The sequence below is a fragment of the Pongo abelii genome, chromosome 1, assembly GCF_028885655.2.
Source record: "Pongo abelii isolate AG06213 chromosome 1, NHGRI_mPonAbe1-v2.0_pri, whole genome shotgun sequence".
Classification (NCBI taxonomy): domain Eukaryota; kingdom Metazoa; phylum Chordata; class Mammalia; order Primates; family Hominidae; genus Pongo; species Pongo abelii.
The window spans coordinates 187,218,765-187,234,886 of NC_071985.2; the positions used below are offsets into that span (position 1 = coordinate 187,218,765).

Genomic DNA, 16,122 nt, shown 5'->3' on the forward strand with positions numbered 1-16,122 from the left:
AGCCTGGCTAAGACGGTGTGAAACCCCGTCTCTACGAAAAATACAAAAAATTAGCTGGGCGTGGTGGCATGTGCCTGTAGTACCAGCTACTCGGGAGGCTGAGGCAGGAGAATCGCTTGAACCTGGGAGGTGGAGGTTGCAGTGAGTCGAGATAGCACCACTGCACTCCAGCCTGGGCGACAGAGCGAGACTCCATCTCAAAAAAAAAAAAAAAAAAAAAGTCAAGGAGTACGTTTGTGAGGTTAGGAATGTGGTTCTCATTCTAGTTTTATATCAGAATTACCAATTGCCTTTTTTAAAAAACACAGTTGCCCAGGTCTCATTCTGGATCAATGGAATCAGAATCTGTAGGGAGTTGGGCTAAGGCGCCTTCATTTAAGATGTTATACAGCTGATTAAAAAATACTTTAAAATTTACATACAGTAAAGTTTATACTCTTTGGTGTACAGTTCTTTGAGTTTTGACAAGTGCATAGTGGTGCCCTTTATCAGGATAGGGTGGATAGGAACAGGTGAGGAAATGTGGTGGGCCCGCCGTATTCACAGATTGTGCATTCTCGGATTGAAATAACAAACAACTGTGGATTAGAAATATTCAGGGTGTGTGTGAAAAAACCAATAAAAATAACAATACAACAACAAAAATAATACAAATAAAAATATAGTATAATAATTCTTTACATAGCATTTACATTGTATTAGATACAAGTAATCTAGAGATGACTTAAAGTATATGGGAGGATGTGCATAAGCTATATGAAAATACTACGTCATTTTATAAAATGGACTTGAGCATCCTTGGATTTTGGTATCTGCAGGGGTCCTGGAACCAATCCTATGAGGATACTGAGGGATGATTGTATATATTTGGTTTTGAATACCCTCAAATTTGCTTGTTGCACTAAAGCTACAGCCATAGAATTCAGAAGAGTGAAGATTATTACAATGAATTAATATTTTCTCTGTCATTTCCATAAGTCTAGATCTGGAATTGACATTTTTTCTGTAAAGAGTCATATAGTAAATACTTTAGGCTTTGCAGGCCACAAATGATCTCTTTCATATTCTCTGTGTATGTGTGTGTATATGTGTATGTGTGTGTATGTGTGTGTTTATAAGCATTTAAAAATGTAAAAACGGGCCAGGCGTGGTGGCTCATACCTGTAATCCCAGAACTTTGGGAGGCCGAGGCAGGTGGATCACCTCAGGTCAGGAGTTCAAGACCAGCCTGACCAACGTGGGGAAACCCCATCTTTACTACAAATACAAAAATTACCTGGGCGTGATAGCACGTGCCTATAGTCCCAGCTACTTGGGAGGCTGAGACAGGAGAATCGCTTGAATCCGGGAGGTGGAGGTTGCAGTGAGCCAGGATTGCACCATTGCACTCCAGTCTGGGTAACAGAGTGAGACTCTGTCTCAAAAAAAAAAAAAAAAAAAAGTAAAAACGCTGGTCACCGTGGCGCACACCTTCAGTTTCACAGCTACTCAGGAGGGTGAGGCGAGAAGATGACTTGAACCCAGGAGTTTGAGACCAGCCTGGGCAACATAGTGAGACCCTCGTCTCAAAATAATAAAGTAAAAACTACTTTTTGCACCTTGGAAAACAGGCAGAGGGCCATAGTTGGCTAACCGCAGGCAGATCATCAATACCACAGTAAATCAAGCTCTGATTTGTAGTATTTGCTGATTTCAAAAGTATAAATACTCCCACTGTGGCTGATTTCAGTCTACTAGTGTGACTGACATACCGAATGCAGAATTTGAAAGAAATCCTCAGTAGCACACAGTATTTCCATTATATAAATACAATAGATGTTTCTTAAAAGCATAGTTAAATACAGTATTAATGAAGCAATGAGTTTTGAGTATTTTTTAACTTTATTTTTAATATAATTTAATTGTGAACTTACATGATTTAATATTTAATAATGACTGTGTGGAGGCTGGGCACGGTGGCTCACTCCTGTAATCCCAACACTTTGGGAGGTCAAGGCAGACAGATCACGAGGTCAGGAGTTTGAGACCAGCCTGGCCAATATGGTGAAACCCCATCTGTACTAAAAATACAAAAAAAACTAGCCGGGCATGGTGGCACACACCTGTAGTTCCAGCTACCTGGGAGGCCGAGGGAGGAGAATCACCTGAACCTAGGAGGTGGAGGTTGCAGTGAGCCGAGATTGCGCCACTGCACTCCATCCTGGGCAATAGAGGGAGACTCTGTCTCAAAAAAAAAAAAAAAAGACTGCATAGAACAGCAGTTTGCAAAATTCCTGAAAATACAACAATCAGCTCTCACTAGCCTGTACAAGTTGAATTCAACATAGCATGAAACTTAAGGTACAGAGAGGTGAGATAATTTACCAAATCTAGTTTAAGTGGTGGAATCAGAATAAACTCTAGGTTTCTTTTGATTTTTATCTTAAAACAGTATGGGTTTATAGTTTAAAAAGTCAAAAAGTACTACAAGGTTTATAGTACAAAATCATCAGTTGCCTGTCCTACCCTCTCTTTTGCCACTTTCTAGCCCCCAGGGGCAACACTTAACTCTTCTGGCCTTTTCTTCTGGTGTTTACCTGCCTATTTTTCGTAATATGGTAATACTGCTATTTATAATTTTTCACTTTTTGATGTCATTTATTCCTTCTAAGGAAGATAGTGATTTACTTCTCTTATGCCATACACTCTTTCCTTCTATGCATTTTTCCAGTGTATTTATATCACAATTATAACTTTATTAAATTATCTTCCAATATTTACACTATTATTACTGTACAGTGTTCACAGCTAAGCCATTAGTTATTATGATTGCATCCTTTCTCTCTTTTTTTTTTTTTTTGAGACAGAGTCTCACTCTGTCACCTAGGCTGGAGTGCAGTGGCGTGATCTCGGCTCACTGCAACCTCCGCCTCCCGGGTTCAAGTGATTCTCCTGCCTCAGCCTCCCGAGTAGCTGGAACTACAGGCACACGCCACCACACTTGGCTAATTTTTTACATTTTTAGTAGAGATGGGGTTTCACCATATTGGCCAGGCTGGTCTTGAACTCCTGACCTCGTGATCTACCCGCCTCAGCCTCCCAAAGTGCTGGGATTACAGATGTGAGCCACCACACCTGGCCGCATTTCCTTTTTTTATATAAATTTAAAGACAGAATTTTATGATTCTGACAGAGCCATATAACAGAACCATAAAATTCATCACAGTATGGTTAAACATCAAATAATTTACCATTTCCATTCTTTTCTTAAACATACCCTCTAAACTGCCCTTCATCCTCCTGTTTGAATTCTAACTGTTGTTTTCAGCTGTCATCCTAGTGCTGCATTCAGCATTATGCTGGGCATTGCCATTGCTTCTCTCCTGTGTTGGCATCCATTTTCCTGCATTTTACACCACCTGCTTTCCTAGTTTATTTCTTCATTTTGGTGGAGCACATCATTCAGGAGCTTCCTAAGAAAGGATGCTGAGAGATAAGTTGGTTGAGATCTTGTATATCTGAAAATATCTATTCTACCATCATATGTAATTGATAATTTGGCAGGATATATCATTCTAGCTTGAAAAATCATTATCCCTCAGATTTGGAAGGTTTATCTTCAGTGTTGCTAGTCTCCAGTGTTGTTGAGCAACCCAAAGACATTCTTTAGTCCTTTGTGACTTTTTTTTTTTTTTTTTTCCTTGTGATAGATTTTAGGACCTTCTCTTTTCCCTCAGTGTTGTGAAATTCCACAGGGGTGTAGCTTGATGTGGATCTTTTTCATTCATTGTGTGGCATACTCTGGGCATTTTCATTCAGGAAATGTGTGTCCTTCAGTTCTGAAAATTTTTTCTTATTTATTTTAATGTTTCTCTTCCTGCTTTCTGGAACTTCTATTAGTTTGATGCTGGATCTTCTGAGTTGATCCTCTGATTCTCTTATCTTTCCCCTATTTTTTCATTACTTTCTCTCTTTGTTCCACTTCCTGGGAGATTTCAGCTTTACCTGCCAGATTGTGAACGACTTAAAAAATTTTCTATCATAATTTTAATATATAAGGGCTCTTGTTCTTTGAATGTTGCTTTAGTATAGATCTTGTTTGTCTTTCTTAGATGCAGTCTTTCCTTTTATATATCTGAGATATTATGCTGTCTTTGTGTGTCTGTGAAGTTTTTTTTCCCTTGAATTATCTGGTTACTCCCAAGTTTCTTCTTGTTTTGGTCTCCTTTAATGTAATGGCTTTCCTCAAATGTCTGTTTTTTTTTATTTTAAGTTGTGGCAAATATATGTAACATGTAATTTATCATTTTAACCATTTTATCTGTTTCTTTTAAAATATTTATTTATTTATTTTAGTGATGGGATCTTGCTCTGTTGCCCAGGCTGGTCTCAAACTTTTGGGCTCAAGCAATATTCCTGCCTTGGCCTCCCAGAATGTTGAGACCAGAGGCATGAGCCGTCACACTCAGCTGTTTTTAACCATTTTAAAATGGTTTAAGTTCTGTGGCATTAAGTACATTCATACTGTTGTGCAACCATCACCACCATCCACCTCCAGAACTTTTTCATCTTCCCCAGCTGAAACTCTGTACCCATTAAATGCTAACTTCTATTCCATCCTCCCCTCAGCCCTTGGCCAACAGCATTCTACTTTCTGTCTCTACGGATTTGACACTTTAGTAGTAGCCTCATGTAGGAAGAATCATAATACTTGTCTTTTTGTGACTGGCTTATTTCACTTAGCGTAATATTTTCAATGTTTATCCATTTTGAAGCTCCATGTGAGTGGACAGGAACTTGTTAACTGGAGGCCTTCACTAAGAAGTGATAAGATGATGAATACCTGCCAGGTGCAGTGGCTCACACCTGTACTCCAGCACTTCGGGAGGCCAAGGCAGGAAGATCATTTGAGCCCAGGAATTTGAGACCACCCTTGGCAATATAGTGAGACCCCGTCTCTACCAAAAAAAAAAAAAGAAGATGATGAATATGTTTTTCATTGGGTAACCCTAGAATATCTGTATTTTTAGGTACTTTTTAGGGTCCTGTCAGTTTCTGTGGAAAAAATCTCCCAACTCCTGACTGGGGGTATATGCTTGACAGCTCATTGTTTAGGTAACCAGAAAGGGATAGGGGAATCTACCTGTTTGGTAAACTTTTCTTTAGTTATGCCGTTTTCAATATTGGGCTCACCCCTATTCTCAGCTGAGCTTGGTGTTCCCCGAGTCCAGAGCCTTTCTTTTTTTTTTTACATTCTAAAAGACAGCACTGAGCATGCTGTATCTTTCTTTCTTTTTTTTTTTTTTTATTATACTTTAAGTTCTAGGGTACATGTGTACAACGTGCAGTTTTGTTACATATGTATACATGTGCCATGTTGGTGTGCTGCACCCATCAACTCGTCATTTACATTAGGTATATCTCCTAATGCTATCCCTCTGCCATTCCCCCACCACACGACAGGCCCCGGTGTGTGATGTTCCCCACCCTGTGTCCAAGTATTCTCGTTGTTCAGTTCCCACCTATGAGTGAGAACATGCAGTGTTTGGTTTTTCTGTCATTGCGATAGTTTGCTCAGAATGATGGTTTATGTCCTTTGTAGGGACATGGATGAAGAGTCCAGAGCCTTTCTGATTGTTTCTCTGGATTGGTGAGTTGACAGGCAGCCTTTGTCTAGGGTGGAGGATGGGTAGTTGCCTGGTTGCTTGGGCAGGTAGAGAGGAGAACTAAGGACTTAACTACTCTTTCTATAGATTGTCAGCCAATTCTTCTGTTTCTGGCCACATGACTCAATCCTCCGTTCAGAGATGCATTGTGCTTTCAGTTCCTGGCCTTTCCAGAGTACAGTGGTGTGAATCAGATTGCTTTTTTTTTTTAAGACAGTCTCACTTTGTTGCCTAGGCTGGAGTGCAATGGCATGATCTCGGCTCACTGTAACCTCTGCCTCCCGGTGTCAAGCGATTCTCCTGCCTCAGCCTTCCGAGTAGCTGGGATTACAGGCGCCCGCCACCACTCTCTGCTAATTTTTGTATTTTTAGTAGAGACGGGGTTTCACCATGTTGGCCAGGCTGGTCTCGAACTCCTTACCTCAGGTGATCCACCTGCCTCGACCTCCCAAAGTGCGGGGATTACAAGTTGGAGTGCAGTGGCTATTCACATGTGCGATCATAGCACACTGTGGGTTCGAACTTCTGGCTTCAAGCAATCCTCCCATCTCAGCCTCCCGAGTAGCTGGGACTATAGGTGCACACCACTGCACCTGGCACCATTTTTGTTGTTAAAACATATAAAGAAAACATATACAATATACATACATGCCTACAGTGTTCTCTGCTGTTCCCCATCCCTATTGTATTCACTATTAACAGTTTGTGTATTCTTCATATGTTTCTGTGCATACATATCTATATGCACACTTACACACACACTTAAAACACCTATATGTCTCTATGTTTCTTCATATAGCTACATATTAATTAAAACTGAATTGAAAATATCTTTTTGTATTGCTAATATTTAAAAACTTGTAATATAGGCCAGGCGTTAGTGGCCCATGCATATAATCCCAGCACTTTGGGAGGCCAAGGCGGAAGGATTACTTGAGGCCAGGAGATTGAGACCGGCTTGAGCAACGTAATGAGACCCTGTCTCACAATTTTGAAAAAAACCCAAACTTGTAATATAGTTTCTAAAAATGGAAAGAGAAATATTTTTCATTGTCTACTAAATAGAAATAAAAGTGCTGTATATATTTTATGGATACTCATTTCAGAAGGTATTTGCTTAGGTGCACTTAACTTATCACTCAGCATTGCAGTGCTGACCTAATGTAAGAACTACTTTGTCAAGGAGTTGAAAAGATGACTAATGTTTCCTAATCAGTTTTTCCCTCAAGATAGTCCTTTTGAACTACTTAAAAGCTTAATTATTTGGAATTATTTTACCTTGATTTATAATATCACAACCTGGAAGATAGATATAAATCTGCTTATCTTCATGCAATTAGGAGATTATTAGGAGATAAATTTTTATTCACATTTGCCCAGTATATTCTACAGTCTACATGGGAGGGTGGGGAGCAACTCTCAGAGAAGGCAAAACATTTAGATGGAAGATTCAGTTTAATTTGATAGAGCTACATTTGAGTGTATTCACAATTTTAGGAACAATGAATTATCTTGAAATTTATCCTTTTGGATTATAAAGTCCATATGTATGGAGACTATGTCTATCTAATCTAGTTCACTGCTATGTTCACAGCTTCTGGAACATGGAGGTGTTCAATATATATTTGCCTATATATGTGTGGAGTGATTATAGATAGTAGGAATGTAGAAATAGACCAGTATTGCATTCAGTTCAGATCTTATGATTGTGTTCTTTTAGCAACTTCATGTGGCAACTCTCTTTATAGTAATTTCATTCTTTTTACATTTCTGTAGTTGAGAACAGCAAGATACAAGGAGGCAGCCCTCTGTAATAGATGTGAAATGGTCATTACATGTTTGTTGGTGGTAGAGCTATCTGTGAACTATCATTATCCATAAATAGCAGCTTCCTCATGCAGTCTGGTCAACTCAACTCATCTCAATATAGAGCTCCTCCAGTGAAGGGATGTAGAAAAGTCTCCATAACACCATTTGAAGGTGATTAGAGTGTAACCCACCTGCTGATACAATGAAGCACATTGGTTCTTGAGCCCTGTTGGTCATGTACTCAAATCACTAAGGACTAGATTTGAGAAGCTTAGTGTTTGACCTTAAAGTTTCCCTTTTGCTGGGTTTCTGTTACAATTTGCTTTTTCCCCCATTCTGATGAGTATTATAGTTAGGTGTTTCTATGTGTCATTCTCTCTGGATTTGTTCTTTTGAGTGCAGGGAACACCTTGTCTTTGTACCTTTTCATAGCTATAGTGCAGTGCTTTGTATAGCACAAGTTTACACTGTTAATCCTTGTGTTAAGTGGGTAAGTAGAAGAATTATAAATTTTGCTAAGTTATAGTTCAAACTGTAGCTACTTTTATAAGTCACATAAAATCCTTTTCAAACAAGATGGTTATTTAGCTACTTTGAAAAAAAAGTGTGGATTATAGCAAATCCATCCCCATCTAGTAATTTCAGAAGTCTGATATTTATTTATTTTAAAACAGCTTTATTGAGATATAATTCACATGCCATGCAGTTCACCCACATTGTATAATTCAGTGATTTTTAGTATCTTCACAGAGTTGTACAACCATCATGATAGCCAATTTTGGAATATTTTCATTACCCTGAAAGAAATCCTTTATACATTAGCAATCACTCCCTATTTCCCCCTTTACTCTCCAGCCCTAGCTAACCATTGATTTACTTTCCGTTTCTATAGATTTGCCTGTTCTGGACAATGGGATTATATAATATTTGGCCTTTCATGACAGGCTTCTTTCACTCAGCAAAATGTTTTCAGATTCGTCCATGTTGTAACATATCAATCAGTACCTCATTCCTTTCTATTGCTGAATAATCTATTGTATGGATATATACCTCATTTTATTTATCTATTCGTCTGTTGATAGATATTTGGGTTGTTTTCCATTTTGGGGCCATTATAAATAATGCTACTATGAACATTCATGTGCAAGTTTTTGTGTAGATACATGTTTCTTTTTTCTTGGGTATATGTAAGAGTGAAATTGCTGGGCAACTCTGCATTTAACCTTTTGAGGAGGCTAGACTGTTTTCCAAGCAGCTGTATCATTTTACATTCCCACCAGTAGTCTATGAGTATTCCAGTTTCTCCACATCCTCACCAACACTTGCTATTATCTGTCTTTTTTATTATAGTCATCCTAGTGGGTGTGAAGTGGTATTTCACTGTGGTTTTGATTTGCATTTCTCTGTTGGCTGATTATGTTCAGTATCTTTTCATGTGCTTATTGGCCACTTGTTTGTCTTTTGGAGAAATATATATTCAGATCCTTTGCCCATATTTAATTGGGTCATTTGTCTTTTATTGAATTGAAAGGATTCTTTTATGTATTCTAGATACAAGTACAAAAATATATTTACAGATACATTTACAAATATTTACAAAAATATATTTTATCAGTTCTACTTACAAAAACGTTCTTGCATCCTGTAGGTTGTCTCTTCACTTTCTTGATGATTTCCTTTGAAGTACAGAAGTTTTTCATTTTGATGCAGTTAATCTATTTTTTTCTTGTTTGTTATTTTCAGTGTCATATTTAAGAAACCATTACCTACTAAAGTCACAAAGATTTAAGCCTATTTTTTCTTGTAAGAATTTTATAGTTTTAGGTCTTGACATTTAGGTCTTTGATCAATTTTTAGTTAATTTTGGTGTGAGGCAGGGATCCAACTTCATTCTTTTTGCATGTGGATATCCACTTGTTCCAGAACAATTTGTTAAAAAGACTATTCTTTCCCTCATTGAATTATCTTGACACCCATGTTGAAAATCAGTTGACTAAGGGACTTTATTTATTTATTTGTTTATTTTTGAGACAGAGTCTCATTCTGTCTCCAGGCTGGAGTGCAGTGGTGCAATCTCGGCTTACTGCAACCTCTGCCTCCCGGGTTCTAGCAATTCTCCTGCTTCAGCCTCCCGAGTAGCTGGGATTACAGGTGTGCACCACCACGCTCAGCTAATATTTGTATTTTTAGTAGAGATGGGGTTTCATCATGTTGGCCAGGCTGGTCTCGAACTCTTGACCTCAGTTGATCTGCCCGCCTCCACTTCTCAAAGTGCTGAGATTACAGGTGTGAGCCACTGTACCTGGCCAACTAAGGGACTTCTGTTTGGGGGAAAATATTCACATTGTTCTCCTTCCCCCCAAGATTGCTTACAATTTTTTGGTTAAATTAAGAAAAAAGAAACAATCTCAAAAAAGTCACAAGTACAGTTCAAAGAACATAATTTTTTTGAATCATTTGAGAGTAAGTTGTCAACATGATGCCATATGATGACCATGTTGTGTGTATTTCCCACAAACAAGAACATTTTCCTACAGAAGCACAATATAACCATCAAAATCAGAAAACTAACATTGCTGTACTACTACTATGTCATACTCAGATCCCATTCAAGTTTTGCCCATTGTCCCAGTGTTGTCCTTAATAGCAAAAAAGATCCAGTCCAGAATTACACATTGTATTTAATTATCAGGATTCTTTAGTCTTCTTCAATCTGAAACATTTCCTCAGTCTTTCCTTGACCCTCATGACCTGTACATTGTTGAAGATTACAGGTAAGTTATTTTGTAGAATGCCCCTCAATCATGGTTTGTCTGATGTTTCTTTATGATTAGATTCAGTTTATAAATATTTGGCAGGAATGTCACAGAAGTTTATGTTACATCCTTTTTAGTGCATTGTATTGGGGCCCACAGTTTCGCCATTATTTCTAATATTAACCTTGATTCTTGATTAAGGTGGTATTTGCCAGGCTTTTTCACTATTATTGTTTTTCCTTTTGCAGTTAGGATTTTGTGGGACAGTATATTGAAATAATAGTAATCTTGGTCCTCATCGATGTTTTTTTCTTTCATTTATTTATTTATATCTGCATGGACACATATATTCCTATTTTGTTTAATGAGTTATATTTCTTTACTATTATTTGTATTGATATGCCAGCTGTTCCAGATTTGGTCAGTGAGAGCCCCTTCCAGCTCACTGTTTTGTTCTTTTAACATAGCCTCTCCCCATTCTTTGAGCACTTCCTTCCTTTTTGGCACAAGATGATGTTCAGACTCATTTGGTACTTGCTCTATTCTGTCCCTGGAATCAGCCATTTCTTCAAAGAGCCCTGGTTCCTTTTAGTAGAGAATGGTATTAGAAAGCAAGGTCTAGGTGCTCAGTGTACATATTGGGGTGTTGTTGCCCCCAGGACCTCTCAGGGCAGCAGTCCCCAACGTTTCTGGCACCTGGGACCAGTTTCATTGCTGGGGTGGGGTTAGGGTGGGGGTATTGGTTTCAGGATGAAACTGTACCACCTCAGATCATCAGGCATTAGTTAGATTTTCATAAGGAGCACACAACCTTGATCTCTCACATGTGCAGTTCACAGTAGGGTTTGTGCTTCTATGAGAATCTAATGCTGAAGCACAGTCAGTAATGTTCGCTTGCCCACTGCTCACTTCCTGCTGTATGGCCCTTTTCCTAACAGGCCATGGACCAGTGCCAGTCCGCGGCCCGGGGGTTAGGGAATCTCTGTCTCGGGACAGAGCTAGGGAATATATGTATTCTGTGTACAGACATTTACATATTTATGTTTATATACATTGAAATTCATGAGTTGATATCTGTAGCTGTAATTCCAGTCCAAGATAAGGGGATTCATTCTATTACAGTTGAGCAAATTATTAATAACATACCCATCATTTCATAGTTACCCTTTTTTTTTTGGTAGTAAGAATACCTAAAATTTACTCACTTGGCAGATTATCGGTATATAATACAATATTATTAACTATAATCCTCATGTTGTACATTGGTCACTTAGTGGCTTTTGGACTGAGTTGTTTGGAAGGGGGTTGCATGTTGTCTTTTGAGAGATGATGAGGTTTTACAGACTTAGAAGTTGGTGTTTCATAAGAAGGAAAAAAACAAATATCTTGACATTTTCACTTTTTAGGCAATCAAAAGGATTCCTTCTGTTGCTAACATTGAACGTAAAGTAATACTCAATTTGATTGATAATTATTAGAATCTTAACATACCTTGGTTAGTGAGCTGCTCCTGAGGAAATTAGAAAACAATAAATAATTTACATCTACAGAGTAATATTCATTTCTCTTCTAGCTCTTCCACCAAAGCCACCTAAGCCAATGACTTCAGCAGTTCCAAATGGAATGAAGGACAGTTCTGTTTCTCTTCAGGATGCAGAATGGTACTGGGGGGATATTTCAAGGTAACTAGAATGCTACTGTGATTGAATGCAGTTTTTTAAAAAGTCATTTTTGAGAATTAGTAGTTAAAGTAAACCATTTTAAGCTCATGCCTATAATCCCAGCAACTCAGGAGGCTGAGGCTGAAGAATCGCATGATACCAGGAGTTCGAGGCTGTAGAGAGCACTCTGTTGCACTCCAGCCTGGGCAACAGAGTAAGACCCCCAACTCTCAAGAAAAAAAAAAAAAAAGCATTGTAATGCCCTACTAATTGTTATTTAAAGATTACCATTTAAGGCTGGGTGCGGTGGCTCACACCTGTAATCCATGCACTTTGGGAGGCTGAGGCGAGTGGATTGCCCGGGCTCAGGAGTTTGAGACCAGCCTGGGCAACACGGTGAAACCCTGTCTCTACTAAAATACAAAAAATTAGCTGGGCGTGTTGGCATGCGCCTGTAATCCCAGCTACTTGGGAGGCTGAGGCAGGAGAATTGCTAGAACCTGGGAGGCGGAGGTTGCAGTGAGCTGAGCTAGTGCCACTGCACTCCAGCCTGGGCGACAGAGTGAGACTCTGTCTCTTTAAAAAAAAAAAAAAAAAACAAAAAAAACTCATTTAAAAAATTTTGAGTGGGAACACTTCATTAGTACTTTTCTTCCCATGAAAAAGTGACAAGAAAATCTTCATTATTTATTTATTTTGAGATGGAGTCTCACTCTTTTGCCCAGGCTGGAGTGCAGTGGCATGATCTCAGCTTACTGCAACCTCCGCCTCTTGGGTTCAAGCGATTCTCCTGCCTCAGCCTCCCAAGTAGCTGGGATTACAGTCATGCGTCACCATACCCTGCTAGTTTTTGTATTTTTAGTAGAGACAGGGTTTCACCATGTTGGCCAGGCTGGTCTCGATCTCCTGACCTCAGGTGATCCACCTACCTTGGCCTCCCAAAGTGCTGGGATTACAGGTGTAAGCCACTGCACCTGGCTGAAAATCTTTAAATGATGGGTGTGATTATTACTTCTAATACTATATTGAGGATGGACTTCTAAACAAGTGACACGGAGACATTTTAGGATAGTTACATGTGTTTTAGAATTAAAAATATTTGTGGGTACTTAACATTTCTGTACCTTTCTTTCTCTAAGCCAGTGGTTCCAAAATCTTTGCATGCACAAAAATCAATTGAGGTGGAGCCCAGGAATCTGCATTTAACAGCTTTCCTGGGTGAATTTGATGCAGTCTCTTTACACACCCCAGTTTGATAAACAGGACTCTAGGACAGATTTGTTTTCTGGGTAAAGTGTAGTTTTAGATAATTTTGAACCTAAAGAGGGAATTATATACATTTAATTTGAATATTGTATTTTCTTACTAAATTTTTTTCTTCTTAAACTTGCTTTAGTAGGTCTTAGATGTATTTTCTTTTTAAAGCCCTATCCATTTCTGTCAAATCAGTTTCCAGGTTGATGCTGTATTCCTCAGAACACTTACCTATCCCTTTCTCTTCTCTGTTCTCTTCCTCTACCAAAATGGTATTTATTTAATTTTTTTTTACCCTTACATTTCAACTATTTTAAGAGTACATTTGCATTGTTGTGCAGTCATCATCACCATCCATCTCCAGAACTTTTTCATTTTCCCTAACTGAAATTCTGTACCCATTAAACAATAACCCCCCATTCTCCCCTCCCTCAGCTCATGGCAACCACCATTCTGCTTTCTGTCTTATGAATTCAATTCTAGGTACTTTGCATAAGTGTAATCATATAATAATTGTCCTTTTGTGACTGGCTTATTTCACTTTCTTCATACATCTTCAAGGTTCATTCATGTTGTAGCATGTGCCAGAATTTCATTCCTTCTTAAGGCTAATATCTTATTATATGTATATGTTATATATTTTTTTAATCCATTCATCTGGACATTTGGATTGTTTCTAACTTATGACTGTTGTAAATAATGCTGCAGTTAATATTGGTGCACACATATCTGAGTCCCTGCTTTCAGTTATTTTGGGTAGTGGAATGGAATTGCCAGGTCATATGGTAGGTAATTCTGTGTTTAATTTTTTGAAGAGGACTTAATACATTTTATTAAAAAAAAATGTTTTTTGAGATAGAGTCTCATTCAGACCCCTAGGCTGGAGTGCAGTGGTGCAATCTCAGCCCACTGCAACCTCCGCCTCCCAGGTTCAAGCGATTCTCCTGTCTCAGCCTCCCAAGTAGCTGGGATTACAGGTGCTTGCCTCACCACCACGTCCGGCTAATTTTGTATTTTTAGTAGAGACAGGATTTCATCATGTTGGCTAGGTTGGTCTCGAACCCGTGACCTCAAGTGACCTCTCTGCTTCAGCCTCCTAAAGTGCTGGGATTATAGGCGTGAGCCACTGCACCCAGCCATTTTATTTTAAAATTGGTTAGAATATTTCTATTTTAATATTGTACAATAAAATAGTCTTTTTTTTTTTTAAGATCACGTGGTTCTGATATGATTTAAGGGTCTTTTATGCCCTGCCATTTCCTTTAAGTGTTCTAGTGTTGTGCCTTAAAGTCCTAAACCAACTCTACAGCAGGAATTTGTTATCGGGACAAATTCAAACTAGGAGAATATCCTATTGAAAGGTTATGAACTTAGTGAATTTTCCCCCTTCTGTTCAGAAACAGCTGCCACTGTTGCTTCAATATAACTTTCTTTCTAAACACCGCTGTTTTTTTCCTGAAACTTTACAAGTTCAGACCTGCCTAAGGAAACCCTAAAGGCATTTGATGGAAACAGTATCTCTTACACACATTTGAAATCTGGAAGAGTTTAAAAATCAAATAGCTCTTCTGTAGATTGCATAACACCAAAAATCAAAACAGAAAGAGCATATTTAATGCAGGGAAGAACTAAATGACCTCTAAAGGGCTCCATTATTCTATAACCTCAGGCACACCTACTGCCGAAGCCGCCTTAGTAGTAACATGTAAAGACAACCAATGTTGACATTTTTTCATTTTTCTTATAATTCTGTTCTTCAGGGAGGAGGTAAATGACAAATTGCGGGATATGCCGGATGGGACCTTCTTGGTCCGAGATGCCTCAACAAAAATGCAGGGAGATTATACTTTGACTTTGCGGTAAGTACTTTTCAGTCTTTTGGCTAGTGCTCTACTGATGTTATTTTAGTTCTGGGTATACAGATATTTCTGTATTTAAATCTTTTATCTATATAATTTTTCATATTTTCATTTAATTTATGTACATAATTTCCAGTCTGGCTAATTCTTTTTTCTATACATTAAGTATTTAAACATTTTGTATAAAAATGGCAACTTAAAAAATGTAGAAAGAAAATGAAAAGGTTAAAATCCCAAAATGTAAGGGAGGAGGAAGCATACTGTTGACCTTATAAAGGAAGTAGAAGTCATGGGCATATTCTAAGGGTAAAAATGAATCTATGCTTTGAATAACCCTATTATCTTCCTTAATGCAGACTTTAGAAAGCAGAACTCAACATAATTTTGGTTGATGAGGATATGCTGAAGATAAAGCAGTTCCTAGCCTATATCATGCTTTCCATATGGGCATATTAGAGTCTTTTAAGTGATGGATGTATGACTTTTTATATTTGCACATATTTTTAAAAGGTTAAGAAAACTGCATGAGAAATTTCCACATTTAATTTTAATAATTAAAGTAGCCCAGTTACAATAAAGCCTTATTTTTTTTTAAAAAGGAACTATTTAACAAAAAGAAAATAACAGTAACAATAACAATGACTAACTTTCTTGTACTAAGGCCTTTACATGCAATATATCATTTATTCTTCACAACAACCTTATGAGGGTAGGTATTATTACTATTCCCGTTTTATAGATGAGGTAACTAAGGGTTAACATGGTTAAGGAACTTGCCTAAAGTCACATAGTTAGAAAGTGGTAGAGGAAGAGTTTAAATCCAGATTCATCTGGCTGTTTGCTGCCTTTCCAGCCTAATATCTTTAGGAAAAATAATGCTTCATTTTATGCTAATATGGCATAAATTTGGAGGCACTATTTTAGTTTCTGGTAAAGAACTAAAGAAATTAATACCTTTGCACTTGAATTGTGCTGACTAATCAGTGTTCTACAATAATTCATTGAACACAATTTTTCCTCTACTCCAGTCAGGCTTCTGTCTCTACCACTCCATGGAGACTGCTAAACACTTTTCTCTTCTTACCTTACTTGACCTCTTAGCAGCATTAGTCATAGACACTTCTTCTTAGAAGCAGTT

General features: G+C 38.0%; 1 protein-coding gene across 8 annotated transcripts in view; it reads left to right on the top strand.

Annotated features, from left to right (window-relative positions):
* PIK3R3 (phosphoinositide-3-kinase regulatory subunit 3) overlaps positions 1 to 16,122 on the top strand; it is a 133,653-nt gene that overhangs the window by 80,993 nt on the left and 36,538 nt on the right. For all 8 annotated transcript variants that reach the window (XM_054544938.1, XM_063721960.1, XM_054545009.2 and 5 more), the window contains 2 exon segments: positions 11,784 to 11,892; positions 14,886 to 14,984. In XM_054544938.1, the coding sequence (XP_054400913.1) occupies positions 11,810 to 11,892; positions 14,886 to 14,984 (182 nt within the window). In that variant the 5' untranslated portion in view covers positions 11,784 to 11,809.